General features: G+C 44.1%; 2 protein-coding genes across 5 annotated transcripts in view; one reads left to right on the top strand and one right to left on the bottom strand.

The window, feature by feature from the left end:
* Positions 1-218: 218 nt before the first annotated feature.
* LOC139556924 (uncharacterized) lies at positions 219-9,787 on the top strand. 3 transcript variants are annotated; one of them, XM_071371073.1, is made up of 7 exons: positions 219-865; positions 1,326-1,409; positions 1,662-1,759; positions 4,441-4,649; positions 6,228-6,289; positions 7,138-7,263; positions 9,077-9,787. In XM_071371073.1, the coding sequence occupies exons 1-7, from the start codon at positions 830-832 to the stop codon at positions 9,260-9,262; spliced, it is 801 nt and encodes a 266-aa protein (XP_071227174.1). In that variant the 5' UTR covers positions 219-829; the 3' UTR covers positions 9,263-9,787. The 3 variants fall into 3 exon arrangements, with proteins under 3 accessions (XP_071227174.1, XP_071227176.1, XP_071227175.1); XM_071371075.1 differs by lacking the exon at positions 7,138-7,263 and having other exon boundaries at positions 277-865; XM_071371074.1 differs by lacking the exon at positions 1,326-1,409 and having other exon boundaries at positions 571-865.
* A 3,350-nt stretch (positions 9,788-13,137) lies between these two features.
* The window catches only part of LOC139556923 (prickle-like protein 2), a 117,308-nt gene continuing 108,669 nt past the window's right edge, over positions 13,138-21,776 (bottom strand). For both annotated transcript variants that reach the window (XM_071371071.1, XM_071371072.1), the window contains exon 9: positions 13,138-16,010. In XM_071371071.1, the coding sequence (XP_071227172.1) occupies positions 15,007-16,010 (1,004 nt within the window). In that variant the 3' untranslated portion in view covers positions 13,138-15,006. The remainder of the gene's footprint in view (positions 16,011-21,776) is intronic.

Raw genomic sequence — 21,776 nt, 5'->3', positions numbered from 1 at the left:
GGGGGTAAATACAGGTGAATATATTGATAAGTCACCTTGTCCTACCAAGAGAGATTTACACAGTTATCAAAACAGCACACCAGGGTAAGCCTAAGCCCTTATTTTAAGTGTTTCTAAAATCCCCTATGGGAAAAACGTTTGGAACCATTTCCGTTTGACCGCTAGGTTTTATGGGTATTATGACAAAGATTAGCTGTCGATCCAGCTCTATGATCCACTCTATAATCAAACAAATTAGTTGAGAAGTCAAAATGTTATCTCAGCACGCCATCTTGTGGCAATAATCGGACAGCGTTTGCTGTAAAAGTTTGTCAGGAACGCAAATCACAGGTGACAACTAACTCCGAGTAGCACAATATGGCTGAACAAGCCTTCTTTAACGGCATTCATTTGTTTATTGGTTTTGCAAATTCGTTTTTAAGGAAACCTGGTGATAGGACAGGCTCATTTGCACATAGTTCATGTTGAACGAAGTGTCCGATTAACTCCACCAACGGTTCATCAGGTTATCAGAAATTTACTTCACCATGTAGTTGAGTTTAGTCAGCTAATTGTATCCACTCATTTGTGTGCTGTCTCTTGGAAGCTTACCTACACAGCCTTTTAAAACGAGAAGTTGAATGTCCGCAATGGACCACTAGGCTACACCTTCTGCATTGTTCGCATAGAAATCGAAACTAAAATGAAGCTGTCTCGAAAGAAATCCTGTGAGGTGACAATATAACGAATGTCGTAGAGCAATACAAGACGACACTTAAAGATCAGACGTCCGCTGCTGGTGACAACAGTCAGAGACAAAAAATTCAACTGGCCCCTCTAAACAAAAGAAATGGATCCACGGCAGCAGGAATCTTCGCTGGGCAAGGTAAATAAACCCGCTATTATTATGTCCTACTGACCTGGGTAATCATTCAAAGCCTACTTTGGTTTGTCTCATTGAAGGAAACATCTGTCAAACGGTCAGTTAGTTTATTTTGTTAACCAAGTGTTTTAAACAAGAAGTGAAGTGCACCCTAATTCTGTAATCCCTACCCAAAACTCCACTTCCTGATTGTTTCATTGTGAAGGAATTATTGTCCAGCCAATGCAATATCCTGTTCACAACTGAAACAAACATGCATTGTTTTTGTGGATCGGCTAAATTATTGTTGCAAGAATATTATTCAAGAATTGTGGTCATTCTAGCGCAAGTAAACATTGCACATTCGGTTTGTACTGGCAGTCCCATCCCAGAAACCAATGCAATAGTTACACATCAGCTAAAAACACTAGAATAAAGTTCAACCCCCCCTTATAATTCATATGATTGTACTTTCACTTTCAAGAGCTCCGCCATGCCACACAAAGAACGTGGTGACGAGTCACGTGACAAGAGGCCCAGTGACGTACCTATCAAACATAACACCGAGGTATCAGTGATATAATCCATAAACCAATCAGTCATTCAATCAATTTAACTGTAGTTATGTTCCCTGTGTGTAACTGCCGCCGTAGCATGGTCCCAGACAGTCCCAGATCTGTATGTGCTTTTGCCAACTCTTCTGTCATATTCATTCTATTGCATTTACTGCATAAAGATTTACTGCATAAAGGCTAGAGCACTGTGAAAATAATTTCTCGCCAGGAACAGTAATTAGCTTATTGCTATGTGACATTTTCAGGAGGAGAAACAACCTTTCAGAAGAATGAGAAGTCCACCTAGGCCCAGAATAACTGGTTCGTTTAGACCGAGATTTGGAGGACGATTCTGCAGACCGCGGTAAGATTAGAGGGCATTGCAGAGCAACCTTGTAAATGTTCAAGGGTTTGATCTTGATCATTTCAACATTTCCTTATCTTCCCCCACTTTCGTCCTATTCAGATTAGGTCGTGGAAATATTCACTCACTCACTCATCCATATATACACTACCTTTCAAAAGTTTGGGGTCACTTAGAAATTGTCCTTGTTTTACATGAAAACATACATGAAATGAGTTGCAAAATGAATAGGAAATCTAGTCAAGATGTTGACAAGGTTATAAATAAGGATTTTTTAATTGAAATAATAATTGTGTCCTTCAAACTTTGCTTTTGTCAAAGAATCCTCCATTTGCAGCAATTACAGCTTTGCAGACCTTTGGCATCCTAGTTTGGCATCCTATCTATTCTGAACAGATTTCACCCCATTCTTCCTGAAGCCCCTCCCACAAATTGGATTGGCTTGATGGGCACTTCTTACGTACCATACGGTCAAGCTTTCTCCCACAACAGCTCAATAGGGTTGAGATCCGGTGACTGTGCTGGCCACTCCATTATAGACAGAATACCAGCTGACTGCATCTTCCCTAAATAGTTGTTGCATAGTTTGGGGCGGCAGGTTTGGGGCAGCAGGTTTGGGGCAGCAGGTAGCCTGGTGGTTAGAGTGTTGGGCCAGTAACCAAAAGGTTGCTAGATCAAATCCCCGAGCTGACAAGGTAAAAATCTGTCGTTCTGCCCCTGAACAAGGCAGTTAACCCACTGTTCCTAGGCCGTCATTGTAAATAAGAGTTTGTTCTTAGCTGACTTGCCTAGTTAAATAAAGGTAAAATAAAAAATAATAATGATAGTTTGGAGCTGTGCTTTGGGTCATTGTCCTGCTGTAGGAGGAAATCTGCTCCAATTAAGCGCCGTTGCAAAATGGAGTTATAGCATACCTTCATCAAGATCCCTTTTACCCTGTACAAATCTCCCACTTCACCACCACCAAAGCACCCCCAGACCTACACATTTTCTTTATATATATTTATTTATTTCACCTTTATTTAACCAGGTAGGCTAGTTGAGAACAAGTTCTCATTTACAACTGCGACCTGGCCAAGATAAAGCAAAGCAGTGCGACACAAACAACACAGTTACACATGGAATAACATGGAGTAAACAGTAAACAAGCCAATAACACAATAAACAAGTCAATGACAGAGAAGAAAAAAGAAAGTCTATATACAGTGTGTGCAAAAGGCATGAGGAGGTAGGCAATAAATAGGCCATAGGAGCGAATAATTACAATTTAGCAGATTAACACTTGAGTGATAAAATGAGCAGATGATGATGTGCAAGTAGAGATACTGGTGTGCAAAAGAGCAGAAAGGTAAATAAAAACAGTATGGGGGATGAGGTAGGTAGATTGGGTGGGCTATTTACAGATGGACTATGTACAGCTGCAGCGATCAGTTAGCTGCTCAGATAGCTGATGTTTAAAGTTGGTGAGGGAAATAAAAGTCTCCAACTTCAGCGATTTTTGCAATTCGTTCCAATCAGTGGCAGCAGAGAACTGGAAGGAAAGGCGGCCAAATTAGGTGTTGGCTTTGGGGATGATCAGTGAGATATACCTGCTGGAACGTGTGCTACGGGTGGGTGTTGTTATCGTGACCAGTGAACTGAGATAAGGCGGAGCTTGCCTCCACCATGATTGACAGATGGCGTCAAGCACTCCTCCAGCATCTTTTCATTTTTTCTGCGTCTCACGAATGTTCTTCTTTGTGATCCGAACACCGCAAACTTAGATTTGTCTGTCCATAACACTTTTTTCCAATCTTCCTTTGTCCAGTGTCTGTGTTCTTTTGCCCATCTTAATCTTTTCTTTTTATTGGCCAGTCTGAGACATGGCTTTTTCTTTGCAACTCTGCCTAGAAGGCCAGCATCCCGGAGTCGCCTCTTCACTGTTGACGTTGAGACTAGTGTGTACTATTTAATGAAGCTGCCAGTTGAGGACGTGTGAGGTGTCTGTTTCTCGAACTAAACACTCTAATGTACTTATCCTCTTGCTCAGTTGTGCACCGGGGCCTCCCACTCCTCTTTCTATTCTGGTTAGAGCCAGTTTGCGCTGTTCTGTGAAGGGAGTAGTACACAGCGTTGTACGAGATCTTCAGTTTCTTGGCAATTTCTTGCATGGAATCACCTTCATTTCTCAGAACAAGAATAGACTGACGAGTTTCAGAAGAAAAGTCTTTGTTCCTGGCCATTTTGTGCCTGTAATCAAACCCACAAATGCTGATGCTCCAGATACTCAACTAGTCTAAAGTATGCCAGTTTTATTGCTTCTTTAATCAGAACAACAGTTTTTAGCTGTGCTAGCATAATTGCGAAAGGGTTTTCTAATGATCAATTAGCCTTTTAAAATGATAAACTTGGATAAGCTAACACAACGTGCCATTGGAACACAGTAGAAATGGTTGCTGATAATGGGCCTCTGTACGCCTATGTAGATATTCCATAAAAAAATCCAGCTACAATAGTCGTTTCCAGCTACAATAGTCATTTACAACATTAACAATGTCTACACTGTATTTCTGATCAATTTGATGTTATTTTAATGGACAAAATGTTTAGCTTTTCTTTCAAAAACAAGGAAATTTTTAAGTGACCTCAAACTTTTGAACGGTAGTGTAAATATTTTTTCTACTGTTTTCCTTACTGTATAGATTCATAAGGGACGATCATTCATTTCGGAAGCCCCGCTTCAGTTTTGGCTTCCAAAGGTACCACCCTTTCACCCCTCGCACACGGTTCAACTGGAGGGACCAGTCCGGCCCACCACAAGGTCCCCCGTGCCCTAACAACCAGTACAACGACCAGAGGAACATGGACAGGAGCGGTCCCGCCAGGACCTCTACTCCTAAAGAACACAGCAGTAGGTCTATACTCACGTAGCAGTTTGGGGAGGGTTAGACCAAATGACTCGGTGGTTACAGGGTAAGAGCTCTACCATCTGTGCCATGATCCAAATATCTTGGCAGTTTAAAGTACAGGCAATACATACTTATACCCAAATCACTTTCCTCGTGTGAACACTAGAGAGCAGTGTGAGCAAGCAGTGGCCATGTCAACTCGGAATAATATTTGCATTCTGACATATAGGCTACATTTGGAATGTGTTTTGCTCATCAGCATTCCTGGTGGTTGATATTCACCAAGCAACAACATGACAATGTTACATAAGGCTGGCCGCACACAGCATTGGTAGATATTCATCAAATTATAGGTGCTGTCTTTGCGTTTTGAATCAGTGGATAACTAATTGGTCTCTAGACTCTACCCACACACTCACACATACCATTTTCTTTGTGTTACTGTTTTGTTTATTTGTTTTGTGCACGTATTCGTCTTACTTTTTTAACTCTGCATTGTTGCGAATGGGCTCGTACTGCAAGTAAGCATTTCACAGTGAAGTCTACACCTCTTGTATTCGGAGCATGTGACCAATAACATTTGATTTGGTCACTATTAACCATTTTGTATTTAGCTGCTGTATATTCCTACATGTTTCTGGTCATCACAGTTTCTCCTCGTCACCGTATTATCACGAAGAGGTTTGTAAGGCCACAGTCCATGTGCTTGCAAGTCAACAATTAGCACGTATGGTTTAGCCCCATTCTCTATCACGCTTTAAAGTGCTTTCTTGAATAACTTTGCATTGCCCGAAGAAGACCTTTGTCTTGTTACCTGCAATAGAAACCGCACATGTCATCTCTAATCTCTTTGGTGTTGATAATATGAGCTGTATTGCTATTCTCAACCCCAGTGGCGTTGTCTTCTCCTACTCAATTCAGCTGCTAAGTCTCTGCACAGACTGCGGTGCTGTGGAAGTGTGTGAGAGAGCGAGATTGTGTGAGGAACAGGTTGCTCTATGTGCCTGAGAGATATGCTATTATGGTGACTCATCTCTACCGTGTGTTACGGAAAGAGAGCGAAAGTGAGAGCGAGAAAGCAAAAGAAAATGAGGAGAAAGAGGGGGTGAGGTACCGGGCAGACAGCCAGCTGTATATAATGAGCCGTAACAAAGCTATCGCCTCACATAGGCACACTGCAGTCGAACGTTGCTAGGCAGCTTTCTCAAATCACGCCCAATGGGTTGTGCTTACAGAAACATTCATTTTAGCCCCTGCGCGCTGCCTGTAGACAATAACTCTCCCGCTGACCGCAGAGAGATGGAGATGGGGAAGCTTAGGCGTGAATTGTACCTGCAGCTAGAGACACCAATGTGATGATAGTTGAGGAGGACACTGGGTAGATTGAGGAGTCCCAGCATCAATCAGAGATAGTTAATTTAGAGATACCACCTGTGCCAATCAAAGATATTGGAGTTTATCACAGATGTCAGCTGCTGTCGTTTAGCTCTAACTTATCCCCCCCATCTATTCCCGAGCTGGTAGAGTGTGTTGTGTTGAATTGTTGTGTGAAGACGTGGTTTGTCTGTGTTATGTTGCAGGTGCTGTCAGGTCTTCTGCAGGCCCCAGCAGAAAGAAGGAGAAGCAGCCTGTGTCGTTCATCGTAAGTCCACATTCCACCACTCCTCTCTGCCTCTTCTGGGATGGGGGGAGTCTGCGCTGTACACAGTAGGGCACACGTACTGTATCTGCTGTCCTACTCCCGTAGTGTATGGTGGTGGCCGAAAAACTCTAATCATTCCCTTCATCTTCCAAAAAGAACAACATGCATTGTTTCATCATAAAAACTTTTAGCCACTAATGTAGCTTCACACAAATGATCCCTCCCAGCTTGACTGCTGCTTCAATTTCTCAGAAGTGAGATGCACCACACTGGGAGGTACGCATTGCAACACATTTCCTCATGTTGAATAGAAACCTGAGTGCGTCTCTTTTCCCATGATGTTCGCGATCAAAAAGATTTAGTACACACACAGTCTTTCACCGTCCTTCAAATCACAGAATGAAAAGAACCCTCAAACATTTGAGCAATCTTGGCTAGACTGCTCGGGAGGATTATTAACGTGCGTGTGTGTGCATGTGTGTGTGTGTGTCCTCCACGCCCCTTGGTGTGATAGGAATTGGAAGGACAGAGAGAGCACAGATGCAGCATAAAGAATGAAAAAGGTGGAGTAATTGGGTGGTCTGACTTGGAGAGGAGCACAAGGTCGTCGTCGCCTTCAGTTTAAACGTGCTCGTTATTCAAATAGTCTGCCTGCCTGCTAACCTTAATGAGAGAGAGAGAGAGAGAGAGATGCACTTTTAAGGAACTCAACAACAGTCAGATGGGTTCTGAAAGGCAAACACAGGCAGACTAGCCACGTGCTGTCAAGAGTACTGACTGTGTGTTCAAGTCTTAAGGAATACTTATAACTGTGCTTATAACTGTCTCTCACCTCTGTGTTTCTGTAGGTGGCTCAAGAGAAGGAGAGATCCCACAGCAAAGAAAGAGAGCGGGATAGAGAGCTCCCCTCCACTATAAGCAGGGCCACAGCACGAAACAGAGCCATCCAACAGAAGAGGGGAGAAATAGAGCAGGTGTAGTACCATTCATATTACAGTGGAACAGATTGAGATCGAGAAAGAGAGGGGATGTACAACATTGCCAGCAGCAGGTGAGGAGAGAGGTGAAGGATTTACAGTAGTGTAAAACACCAAAAAACAGAGATTGAGAGGGTTAGAGAGGTAACATAGAGGAGAGAGAGATAAGAGGGGGTAGGATTATGAGCGGGTGGGATGAGGAGGGAGACAAAGAGAGAGGGGGTTGTGGAGAGGAAAGGGAGATTTGATCACTTGCGGTGCCAAAACTAATTGAGAAATGGCCAGCTGAAGCTGCCTCGAATTTATCATCATTTGTTTCTTCCTTTTAGCAGCTGAATCAGTTGAATAGGTAATCAGTCATGATCAGAGCCAATACATGGTGATGTTGCACATCCCCGGGTTGTTTACCTCCAATCACTCTTAAGCGCCTATTCGAGTCCAAAATGTGTACGTGTACACACAGCAGTGTTGTAGAATATTGGACCGTTGGTTTTCATACTTTTTGAATTCTCTGTGCGGCTAAAGCAATTTCTCCAACTGTCAACACATTGAAATGGATAGAGGACACGCGTACACGGAGCCACGTTGGACGGGAATTGTGAGGAGGTGTGCATTTGGGCTGTGCGGATGGTGTTCTCAGAGCAGCTATGTCACAATGGGACCCCGGACTGTCGCGTCTCTGCCTCTGTGGACTCTGAATTACGCTTAAGACGGAGCTCCTGTTATTGTCAGGTTGTTTGTCCGTTTTTTTTCATCATCAATCAGTCATCACATGGGCGTAGTTCGGTTGTCTTTCAATAGGTTTTTAAACACGTGCTGTAATGGATACGTCACAGTCAATGTGACAGAACATCACATGAAGCGTTGTCAGTGGGAGGTGTGTGTGTGTGTGTGTGTGTGTGTGTGTGTGTGTGTGTGTTGGGTGCTGTCTCTCCATCCACTCGACTGATGAGAAGTTCACTCTCGCTCCTCACATCTCCATGGTAACTGGAGAAGGTAGGCTCTGTGAGAGAGCAGTCTGGCAACAGGTAGCTGATATACTCGTTCTCCAAAGACACACACACACTAAATATATATTTTTTGTTGTTGTGGGGGATTATTGCTTTGCTAAAGGGCAGAATGATAGATTTTTCACCGTTGTCGGTTCGGGGATTCGAACTAGCCACCTTTCGGTTACTGGCCCAACGCTCTAACCGCTAGGTTGTGCGTTCATGCACGCAGGCACCAACCAACCCTAATTGTAAACCCTAACCTTAAAATAGCCTTTGTCCTCATGAGATGTGGGAAATGTCCCCAAAAGGGTCGAAGAACCAACCAACATACACCTTTGCATGGTGTGAACAGCTGTCTGTGCATGAGTGCTGCTGCCTTGGACTATTAACCCACTCCGTGGTAATGGCATACACATGACGAGACCTCTTGCCCCAAGCATCTCTCCCAGAACTATCTCTCTCCCTCTTTCCCACTCTTGCTTTCTAACCTCTCTCTTCCACCCTCTCTCCACCCTCTCTTCACATCCGCTCTATCCATCCTCTATCTCTAGTGATTATCCTCTCTCTTCACCCCCCCTCTCTATCGCTCCCTCACTCCTATTTCCCGTTCTCCAGTCTTTTGTTTGCCTGCTCCTCTCCTGTGTCTGAGTACTTCCGGTAACACTGTGAGCTGAGTTTCTTTAGACCATCTGTGCTAAGCTCCTCACTGGATTAGGAGCCACGAAACTACCTCTCACGTGCCATGAACATCTGTTTATGTGTGTGCCTGTAAGTGCGGTGGTGAAAATGCTGACTGTCTTGTGTTTTTTTTTATGCAGGTGTACCGTCAGGACTGTGACACGTTTGGCGTGGTGGTGAAGATGCTGATAGCCAAGGACCCGTCTCTGGAGCTGCCCATCCAGCCGTCTCTGAAGGAGAACCTCGGGGAGATCGGCCTGCGCTGTGTGGAGGCCATGCAACAGTTCATAGAGGAGTATGACACCAGGGAACCATCACCACAGTGACACACACTCCCCTTTGTCGTAACCTGTGTAAGTGGTGTGCTTGTATACCAAAACATGCACACACAGTCACATCTCACAAAGCTCAGTAATGAAAGTCAATATTGTATACGTGCTGATTGGGTATGTGACATTGCCAATGTCGAATAGCACTAGTCTATGTCATGACTCATGAGCTGGCCTGTCCTAGTGTCCTTGGTCAGTCAGGCCAAAGTCACTCCTGGTGCTCAGCCTTCTGGACGCTCTGTCTTGACCTGTGATCGTGACTGCTACTGAAACTCAATCATTTATGATGTGTTGTCAACTTTCAATATTTCTCTTGACTTCCTACTGAAGTACAGTTAATGAATTCATAACCCTGTGACATTGAAAATAAAATAAAAAATACATGACATGATAATTGTACATAAATGAGCTATACTATGTCGATATACAAGGATGATTATATCTAATACAGAGGAAGAATCTATTTATGCACAACTTTTGAATGTTTTCACTGCAATAAAATAAATCTGCTCTTAAAAATGATATGGGTGTTTGATTCAGTGTTGTAATGTATAGTGGTATTCCCTAGACCCCCTGATCTGCAAATCACCTCGATCTACCAGTAACTGCAAATTCTCTTTACCTCAGTTGGTACCACATGGCGCATGCAATGCCAGGATACTGGGTTCGAATCCCGGGACCATCCGTATGTAAAATGTATGCATGCATGAATTTAAGTTGCTAAATGGCATAAAATTATATTTACAGTATTAAATCAACCTGATCTTACATATCTTCCCATTACTACCCAATAAAGATGGTCAATATGTGCAGCAGTCAGCTCAGGGCCGTATTGAACATGTAAATTCAGCAAAAAAAGAAACGTCCCTTTTTCAGGACCCTGTCTTTAAAAGATCATTCGTATAAAACCAAATAACTTCACAGATCTTCATTGTAAAGGGTTTAAACACCGTTTCCCATGCTTGTTCAATGAACCATAAACAATGAATGAACATGCACCTGTAGAACGTTAAGACACTAACAGCTTACAGTCGGTAGGCAACTAAGGTCACAGTTATGAAAACTTAGGACACTAAAGAGGCCTTTCTACTGACTCTGAAAAACACCAAAAGAAAGATGCCCAGGGTCCCTCATCTGCGTGAACGTGCCTTAGGCATGCTGCAAGGAGGCATGAGGACTGCAGATGTGGCCAGGGCAATAAACTGCAATGTCTGTACTGTGATACGCCTAAGACAGCGCTACAGGGAGACAAGACGGACAGCTGATCATCCTCGCAGTGGCAGACCACGTGTAACAACACCTGCACAGGATCGGTACATCCGAACATTACACCTGCGGGACAGGTACAGGATGGCAACAACTGCCCGAGTTACACCAGGAACGCATAATCCCTCCATCAGTGATCAGACTGTCCGCAATAGGCTGAGAGAGGCTGGACTGAGGGCTTGTAGGCCTGTTGTAAGGCAGGTCCTCACCAGACATCACTGGAAACAACTTCGCCTATGGGCACAAACCAACTGTCGCTGGATCAGACAGGACTGGCAAAAAGTGCTCTTCACTGACGAGTCGCGCCAGGGGTGATGGTCGGATTCGCGTTTATCGTAGAAGGATTGAGCGTTACACCGAGGCCTGTACTCTGGAGCGGGATTGATTTGGAGGTGGTCACAGCATCATCGGACTGAGCTTGTTGTCATTGCAGGCAACCTCAACGCTGTGCGTTACAGGGAAGGCATCCTCCTCCCTCATGTGGTACCCTTCCTGCAGGCTCATCCTGACATGACCCTCCAGCATGACAATGCCACCATCCATACTGCTCGTTCTGTGCGTGATTTCCTGCAAGACAGGAATGTTAGTGTTCTGCCATGGCCAGCGAAGAGCCCGGATCTCAATCCCATTGAGCACGTCTGGGATCTGTTGGATCGGAGGGTGAAGGCTAGGGCCATTCTCCCCAGAAATGTCCGGGAACTTGCAGGTGCCTTGGTGGAAGAGTGGGGTAACATCTCACAGCAAGAACTGGCAAATCTGGTGCAGTCCATGAGGAGGAGATGCACTGCAGTACTTAATGCAGCTAGCTGGTGGCCACACCAGATGCTGACTGTTAATTTAGATTCCCCCCCCCCCCCCCTTTTCTGTTAGTCACGTCTGAGGAACTTGTTCAGTTTATGTCTCAGTTGTTGAATCTTGTTATGTTCATACAAATATTTACACATGTTAAGTTTGCCGAAAATGAACGTAGTTGACAGTGAGAGGACGTTTCTTTTTTTGCTGCGTTTAGATTGATGTATGATCACTAAGCAGCCAGCCAGTAAGGCAGTCTAATAGCAGCAGACTGGTAATGAACAGATCGTATTTCCACACCAGTATTTGGAGCGGTGTCCGGAGGAACGGAGACTGTCAGTCAACCAAAACAACATGGGATTCCAGCTAGAACCAACCACAGAAATCTGGAACAAGCAGCATTACAGCATTCATATACACTTATAAGCGTTTATAATGGCCTATTAAACATGGGTATTGTTATAGTGTCACCAAAAGATGTGACATTTCCATTGTTCATTGAAATCCACTTTAATTCCAATATGACACAACATCAACAAATAAACATGCAAGCCTTTTCTATCTCTACATCATGATATACAAATAATGGTTCTGTAGTTACAAAATATATATAAATATTTAGGACCATTATGTACAGAACATTTACATTACCACATCAAAAACTTAAATAACATTTATTTGACTGTTATATACATTTAACAGGTATTACTATTGTTATTATTTGTTTTATCTAGTAGTAATAATATAACGTTGAAAAACAAAGCATGTGGCGGGAGAAAACGGGACTATACGGGACGTTACAGTGCCTGAATGGCCAAGGAGCATTGACTAGAGCTGTCCTTGGTAAGCGTGGAAAGCAGGGCAGTGTAGTTAGGTTCAACAGGCTATTTATACAGGGTGATAACACGATCTGCTAGCCAACTGTACGGTAGATCCAGCAGCTCTTGGTTTCCACTGATGAGGTAAACGACAACACTGTATGGGCAGCTATCTAGCACACACCGTCCACAATCACACTTCCAGCTGACTGGTTTTGGAGGGCTGTGGTGTTTGCCAGACAGTTTTTGGTTCTCCTTAGTAAGTGATGGACTGATTATAAGTCATTGGTTGGTCAATGCTATGAGAAGGTCCACTCAGGTGGTTTTCCAAGGTCCAGTAGGTACATAAAATATGTGAGCACTTCAGCCATTAGTGCTCTTGGAGTTGTGTACCAATACTTATTTGAAACTGAGTTATTTCGGAGCATTCATTAAACTTTACAGACATGGTGAATTTATCCCTTGTCGGTTTCAAGACAGAAATATAATGCTAAAGAGTTGCTAAACTCCAGCATGAATTGCAATTATTTGCTGTATTATTTGTATGCCTTGTTGACATACTGAACATTATGCATGCATAAATCCAATTTCTAGAAATGTTTTAAACTGGTTTTAAATAACAGCTGGTAAATTTACTACAGCAGTAAAATGTTACGAATAAGTCCCATATTTCTGTTATGTATCTGTGGAAGGCACACACACACACACACACACACACACACACACACACACACACACACACACACACACACACACACACACACACACACACACACACACACACACACACACACACACACACACACACACACACACACACACACACACACACACACACACACACACACACACACACTGTTTATCAATCAAATGCCGTAACCTTTCTTGGGCTATATACAGTGAGGGAAAAAAGTATTTGATCCCCTGCTGATTTTGTACGTTTGCCTACTGACAAAGAAATGATCAGTCTATAATTTTAATGGTAGGTTTATTTGAACAGTGAGAGACAGAATAACAACAAAAATATCCAGAAAAACGCATGTCAAAAATGTTATAAATTGATTTGCATTTTAATGAGGGAAATAAGTATTTGACCCCCTCTCAATCAGAAAGATTTCTGGCTCCCAGGTGTCTTTCATACAGGTAACGAGCTGAGATTAGGAGCACACTCTTAAAGGGAGTGCTCCTAATCTCAGTTTCTTACCTGTATAAAAGACACCTGTCCACAGAAGTAATCAATCAATCAGATTCCAAACTCTCCACCATGGCCAAGACCAAAGAGCTCTCCAAGGATGTCAGGGACAAGATTGTAGATCTACACAAGGCTGGAATGGGCTACAAGACCATTGCCAAGCAGCTTGGTGAGAAGGTGACAACAGTTGGTGCGATTATTCGCAAATGGAAGAAACACAAAAGAACTGTCAAACTCCCTTGGCCCAGGGCTCCATGCAAGATCTCACCTCATGGAGTTGCAATGATCATGAGAATGGTGAGGAATCAGCCCAGAACTACACAGGAGGATCTTGTCAATGATCTCAAGGCAGCTGGGACCATAGTCACCAAGAAAACAATTGGTAACACACTACGCCGTGAAGGACTGAAATCCTGCAGCGCCCGCAAGGTCCCCCTGCTCAAGAAAGCACATATACATGCCTGTCTGAAGTTTGCCAATGAACATCTGAATGATTCAGAGGACAACTGGGTGAACGTGTTGTGGTCAGACGAGACCAAAATGGAGTTCTTTGGCATCAACTCAACTTGCCGTGTTTGGAGGAGGAGGAATGCTGCCTATGACCCCAAGAAACCATCCCCACCGTCAAACATGGAGGTGGAAACATTATGCTTTGGGGGTGTTTTTCTGCTAAGGGGACAGGACAACTTCACCGCATCAAAGGGACGATGGACGGGGCCATGTGCCGTCAAATCTTGGGTGAAAACCTCCTTCCCTCAGCCAGGGTATTGAAAATGGGTCGTGGATGGGTATTCCAGCATGACAATGACCCAAAACACACGGCCAAGGCAACAAAGGAGTGGCTCAAGAAAAAGCACATTAAGGTCCTGGAGTGGCCTAGCCAGTCTCCAGACCTTAATCCCATAGAAAATCTGTGGAGGGAGCTGAAGGTTCGAGTTGCCAAACGTCAGCCTCGAAACCTTAATGACTTGAAGAAGATCTGCAAAGAGGAGTGGGACAAAATCCCTCCTGAGATGTGTGCAAACCTGGTGGCCAACTACAAGAAGCATCTGACCTCTGTGATTGCCAACAAGGGTTTTGCCACCAAGTACTAAGTCATGTTTTGCAGAGGGGTCAAATACTTATTTCCCTCATTAAAATGCAAATCAATTTATAAAATGTTTGACATGCGTTTTTCTGGATTTTTTTGTTGATATTCTGTCTCTCACTGTTCAAATAAACCTACCATTAAAATTACAGACTGATCATTTCAATGTCAGTGGGCAAACGAACAAAATCAGCAGGGGATCAAATACTTTTTTCCCTCACTGTAATAATAAACGGTCAACAATACAAATGTGATGTTTTTGCCAATTGTTAGTCACCTGACTCCAGTTATTGTAAACATTGCAGTCGTTTAAGAAGCCAGTCCATTGCAGGCTTCTTGTCCTGATTAGCTCATGCTGTGTAGGCGTATACCCCCCCCCCCCCCACCGCATAGAGCTAGTTGTGTAACTCACACACATCAAATATATATAGGCCTCTCTTTGACACACACACGGTCACTCTTTCATTTACTCTCTCTCCCCCCTTTCTCTCTCCCCCTCCCACTCCCTCTTCTTCCTTTCTTTCTCACTTTATTTTTCTCTGTCACCCTCCCACTCCCTCTCTCTCCTTTCTCACCATCCCTAACTCTATGAGATGATGCAGTTCTTGCTCTTCCTCCTCTGGCGCATGTGGAGCTGTCCGTGCAGCTGCCCTTGGTTTCCTCCATGTAGGGGTCCATGTATGGGTCCATGGTGGCCCCCCATCCCTCCCATCCCTGTAGGGCTGTATCTGTGGCGCAGCTCCTCATTGTGGAGGTAGCGTAGCTGGACAGGTCTGGGGATGGGCTCACCCAGGAAGTACCCCTCATCTTCTTCAGACTCAGAGGATGAGGAGCAGCTGGAGCACCAGGGGTCCGCCCCCTCCCCGTATCCCTCCCCACCCAAGTGTGGTCCCCCAAGGCCCAGCGGCTGCATCCCCCCACCCCCCGCTGCATTGTGCAGGGTGAGGTCTGAGGTGGTGCGGGGGCAGGGCCGGTAAGGCTGCTGTCTGTACCCGCCTGTGTCCTCCACCCCAAACAGGTCCCGGGCGGTACGGCCGGCAGGGAAACGGTCATAGTCCTCCTGAACACGACGGTGCGGGGGTTCCATCATATGACTTCCCCGGTCGGCCGCCAGGTGTAGGGCATTGTCAGAGCGTGAGCGTCGAGAACGCCGGTAGTGGCGACCGCTGCTGCGGTGGTTGCCGTTTCCATTATTACCATTGCCACGGTGTTTGCGTCGCCGCGATTGTGTTGGCTGTTGTTGCTGTATGGGCTCTGGCCCATTCGGCCGACGACGAGGGATCCTCTCACTCATGGGGGTCATGCGGAGGTTACCACTACTCCCCATTAGGCCCACGCGACCTGTACCCTTAAAGGCCAGGGGCTGGGGGGAATCCCAGTACCCCAGAGGGTACCCCACCTGCACAGGCGCATTCAGGTACCCGTAGGGCCGAGAGGTCAGGGACTCAGAGCTGCGGAACTGGACAGAGGAACGCAGTGTGCCAATGTTACTCTTCTCAGACACATTCATCCCAGAGTCTTTACTAAGGTCTGGCATGGAGTATCGGGACAGGTGCTCCTGACGCTTACTTACCCCATCCAGTGAGTTACCTGGGAAAGATACACACACAGGTTATTCATGTATATAGATACTGAAGGTATTAAATAATCAATCATGATCCCTATTATCATATTACATCTTGACATGGAAATGTTAGAAAATGATTGACACTTCGGGCTCTATTTTAACAAACCTATTGCAATGGTAAATCTTAGTGCTAGGGGAAGGCTATAGGTTAGGGGGTTTGTCAGAAATATTTTTACTATTTTCACTGCGGGAATTATAAGCTCAATAGCTGACAGTGGCTCGAAAGGGCTGGGTTTTGATGAATACATCAATGATAGGTGTGACGAGTCCTTGACCCCTCACTGGTCAATACCGCATGCCGTTGTCTTAAGTTCTGTCGCTTATTAATGGTCTTTGCGTTGTCATCAACTCCAATTCGGCCGTGGTCACCGAATATTATTTTCCTAGTCCATTGTGGATTGATACCGTTTTTTATTAAATAGCATAGGCTACAGTAACGAGTAACAGCAATAGTAAAACAATCAAAATAATCCAGTGTTTGCTCAATATGTTTTGAGTGTTGATGGTCAACGCTGTTGTAATTGACTTCAGTATAGTACAGGCCTTTACGCGTCGCACGTATCCTCAAATAAAAAATACTGGGCCCATACTGTAAATGGTATTGTATGTGTGAGGCATGTTCTCAATAAGCAAGATATAACCTAGGCCTGCTGTTATAGTACAGAATCATTTGCATATGTTTGGAGGAGCCGCACATATGTCGGATAACCGGACAAGAGGCGGGGGTGGATACAAGCCAAATGGAGTAGCCTATACACTGCAGGTAGGCCTATGTGAATAATGCCAACGCCTCACAAGTAGACCATTTAGAAACAGGCTACTTGACTAATGCATGGAAATACAAATACATTTAGCAGATGCTCTTATCCAGAGCAACTTACAGGAGCATTAAGGTCTAAGTGCCTTGCTCAAGGGCACATCGACAGTTTTTTCAGCAAGTCATTTCAGGAATTCAACCAGCGACCTTTTGGTTACTGGCCCAACGCTCTTAATCGCTAGGCTACCTGCCACCCTGGGCCAAGGATAAGAAAGACACCAGACTCATTGCTGTTGAACCAGCTTTCAATATAGTAGGGTAAGGGTGGCCTATTAAGCAGCACTTCCCAAACTAGGGGTCGTCTGATAAGAAAATTAGGTAGCGGGAGAATTTCCAAAATCCTGGTTATACATATACATATATATATACACTACCAGTCAAAAGTTTGTACTCATTCAAGGATTTTTCTTGATTTTTGCTATTTTCTACATTGTAGAATAATAGTGAAGACATCACAACTATGAAATAACACATATGGAATCATGTAGTAACCAAAAAAGTGTCAAACAAATCTAAATGTATTTTAGATTCTTCAAAGTATCCACCCTTTGCCTTGATGACAGCTTTGCACACTCTTGGCACACTCTCACATCAACACCTTTGTCAGATAACACTGTGAAACTAAGAATTGATTCTGTAGCTAGCAATCAAGAGGGCGACACAAAATGGGGCTCCATCTATCACAGGATGGCGGGCAGGCCTCTGCACTCTAGTTATGAATGTCTCCCTCTGCCATATGGACGCATTGTATGATACACCCACTGAGCTATAATGGATACACTGAGAGCAACTGGCAGGCAAAAGAGCTGAGCGCCGAACTTTGAGATATGTAGCAGGTAACTCCGGTTGTAAACTCCATTGCGCATGCCTGTTTGCAAAACTGCTGTGCATTCGGAAAGTGTTCAGACCCCTTGACTTTTTCCACATTTTGTTACATTACAGCCTTATTCTAAAATGGATTAAATTGTTTTTTCCCCCTCATCAATCTACACTCAATACCCCATGATGACAAAGCAAAACGGGTTTTTATAAAATGTGGAAATATCACATCACAAGTATTCAGACCCTTTACTCAGTACTTTGTTGAAGTATCTTTGGCAGCGATTACATTCTTGAGTCTTCTTGGGTATGATGCTACAAGTGTGGCACACCTGTACTTTGGGATTTTCTCCCATTCTTCTCAGCAGATCCTCTCAAGCTCTGTCAGGTTGGATGGGGAGCGTCGCTGCACAGCTTTTTTCAGGTCTCTCGATTGCGTAAAGTCCAGGCTCTGGCGGGGCCACTCAAGGACATTCAGAGACTTGTTCCGAAGCTACTCCTGCGTTGTCTTGGCTGTGTGTTTAGGGTGGTTGTCCTGTTGGAAGGTGAACCTTCGCACCAGTCTGGGGTCCTGAGCGCTCTGGAGCAGGTTTTCATCAGGGATCTCTCTGCTCCGTTCATCTTTCCCTCAATCCTGACTAGTCTTCCAGTCCCTGCCGCTGAAAAATATTCCCACAGCATTATGCTGCCACCACCATGCTCACTGTATGGCCAGATCATCTTGTTTCTCATGGTCAGAGAGTCTTTAGGTGCCTTTTGGCAAACTCCAAGCCTGCTGTCATGTGCCTTTTACTGAAGAGTGGCATCTGTCTGGCCACTCTACCATAAAAGCTTGATTGGTGAAGTGCTGCAGAGATAGATGTCCTTCTGGAAGGTTCTCCCATCTCCACAGAGGAAGTCTGAAGCTCTGTCAGAGTGACAATTGAGTTTTTGGTCACCTCCCTGACCAAGGCCCTTCTCCCCCGATTACTCCGTTTGGCTGGGCGGCCAGCGCTAAGAACAGTCTTGGTGGTTCCAAACTTTTTCCATTTAAGAATGATGGAGGCCACTGTGTTCTTGGGGACCTTCGATGACGCAGAAATTGTTGATACCCTACCCCAGATTTGTGCCTCGGCACAATCCTGTCATAGAGCTCTATGGACAATTCCTTCGACCTCATGGCTTGGTTTTTGCTCTGAGATTCAATGTCAACTGTGGGACCTTATATAGACAGGTGTGTGCCTTTCCAAATCATGTCCAATCAATTTAATTTACCACAGGTGGGCTCCAATCAAGTTGTAGAAACATCTCAAGGATGATCTATGGAAACAGGATGAACCAGAGCTCAATTTCGAGTTATATAGCAAAGGGTCTGAATACTTATGTAAATAAGGTATGCCTGTTATTATATTTGAATACATTTGCAAAAATAAACAGTTATGTTATTATGGTGCATTGTGTGTAGAATGAGAATAACATTTATTTATTTAATCCATGTTAGAATATGGCTGTAACATAACAAAATGTGGTAAATACTTTCCAAATGCACTGTATGTGGAGATATGGGATCAGAGCATGACAATGTTCTATTTTATTTAACCTTTATTTACCTAGGCAAGTCAGTTAAGAACAACTTCTTATTTACAATGACACCAAGGCTTGGTGGTTATCGAGAGGATGTAAGGGGTGTGTAACTGGTGGCAGCGAAGTCAGACGCAGGCGAGCAGAACTGGGTAATAACCGGAGCAGTTTAATATATATGTATATATATATATATATATATATATAACCACCGGCATCCAGAATAATAAAGAATGAGTACAAAACCCGTCGCGTACCAGAACAACAATGTGCACAAGCACTTACAACAAACAATACCACACAAAGACATGGGGGGAACAGAGGGCTAAATACACAACACGTAATGAGGGAATGAAAACCAGGTATGTGGGAAAACGAGACAAAACAAATGGAAAATGAAAAATGGATCGGCGATGGCTAGAAGACCGGAGACGTCGACCGCCGAACACCGCCCGAACAAGGAGAGGAACCGACTTGGGTAGAAGTCGTGACGGAGGAACTGTTGTCATTCACACTGGATATAAAAAACATACTTTGTTGACTGTGTAATGAACAGAGCATGTGTCTCCTTTCCTACGTAATAGACATATTTGGGAAACTGAACGATAAGAACGCAAGCATGCAGGGCAAATGCAAAAACATTATACAGATGAGTGACCATATCAGTGAAATCCATTTGACTGTGATCCTGGCTCATTTGACATGCCCTTAAGTGAAACCAATCAGCTGATCACACTGTCATGTGCCCGAATTCTGCAGACAATGCATTCACGGGTCACTATGGAGGAGTTTTGGTTCCGGACTCAAAGGGAATACTGTGCCGTCTCCCTCCGAGCATTACAACTCATGGTGCGCTGATTCAGTGCTCTCTGCATTAAAAACAAATATCGATCCAGGTTGGATGTGACAGGAGAGATGAGGTGTGCACTGTCAACCACGCCCCCTGACTTTGTGAAGCTCCGACGCGACATGCATTAAGCACACCCATCGCATTAGTGCTGGTGAGATAAGAGAAATTATGTCAGACTCATTTGCAATTGACTGTCATAGCCCCACATTTAAAGTACATGATGGTGAGTTCAGAAATACTGTTAGAATGTTTTGCAATTGACTAAGTAAACATAGGCTGTTAATTACATCATTTTTTTGGTTCGGGTCACGGGAATTTTTAAATATCAAAATGGAATCATGGGACAGAAAAGTTTGGGAACCCCTGCAATAAGGACTTGTTTTTTAATCGAAAAAAATATGAAAACAAGCAATTGTTATAGGATATTCACTTAAATGTTTTTAAATACGAGTGTCACCGGATCATCCTATCTCTCGTTCCATGATGGGCATGGAGTGGTTTTTACATACATAAAAATAATAACAGTAGCTGGATAAAATAATGTACAATAGCCCACATATATAAAAATGGATGCTCCCAAACTTGATCTTTTAATAAAGCTTTGGTGATTAAGATTTATTTCAAAACAGTCACACGAGCCAAACCCTTTATGATAGTCTTCCCAGCAAACCGGGAACATTCCCAGAACATTAGCTAAGATTCCCAATAACTTCTAGTTTTATCTAACATTAGGATGAAAACATCCTAAAAACATTTTTTTTAAGGAAATAACATTGGTATGTTCTCCTAACATTCACTAAAATGTTGTGCACAACATCTGTAACAACCACCACAGAACATTGCCCAAACATTCTCAATAGGTTTCCAGGTAATGTAATAACACAATGTACCTGTAATGTTTCCCCAGCAAACCAGAATTGGTTCTGTGAAAGTTCCCAGAACATTTGATAGGTCGTGGCAAATGTTCTCATAACACACAAACTGTGCAGTCGTACTGATGATTATAGAATGTTTGCATAAATCATTTGCCTGATGTTGCAAGAATGTTCCTAGAACACATTTAATTTGTGATTTTTTACCCCTTTTTTCTCCCCAATTTCGTGGTATCCAATTGTTAGTTACAGTCTTGTCTCATCCTTGCAACTCCCGTACGGAGAGCGAAGGCCGAGAGCCACGTGTCCTCCGAAACACAACCCACCCAAGCTGCACTGCTTCTTGACACAATGCCCACTTAACCCAGAAGCCAGCCGCACCAATATGTCGGAGGAAACACCGTACACCTGGCGACCATGTCAGCGTGCACTGCATCCGGCACAGAAGTCACTCGTGCGCGATGGGACAAGGACATCCCTGCTGGCCAAACTCTCCCCTAACCCGAACGACGCTGGGCCAATTGTGCGCTGCCCCATGGGTCTCCCGGTCACAGCCGGCTGCGACAGAGCCTGGACTCGAACTCAGGATCTCCAGTGGCACAGTGATGCAGTGCAATGCAGTGCCTTAGACCACTGCGCCACTCGGGAGGCCTAATTCTTTCTTTAAACATTGCCAGAATGTTTCATTAGATCGTGGGGACCAGCGTTACCTGAAATTTGCACTTTGGCACAAGTTTTTAAGGATACACCCCAGATATTGCCAACCCTCCCACCTCAGCGCATGATAGGTCATTTAAGACATGTAAATTAC

The sequence above is a fragment of the Salvelinus alpinus genome, chromosome 28 (assembly GCF_045679555.1).
Source record: "Salvelinus alpinus chromosome 28, SLU_Salpinus.1, whole genome shotgun sequence".
NCBI classification, from domain to species: domain Eukaryota; kingdom Metazoa; phylum Chordata; class Actinopteri; order Salmoniformes; family Salmonidae; genus Salvelinus; species Salvelinus alpinus.
The sequence above is the reverse complement of the archived record's forward strand: the minus strand, read 5'-3'. Positions and strand labels throughout refer to the sequence as shown.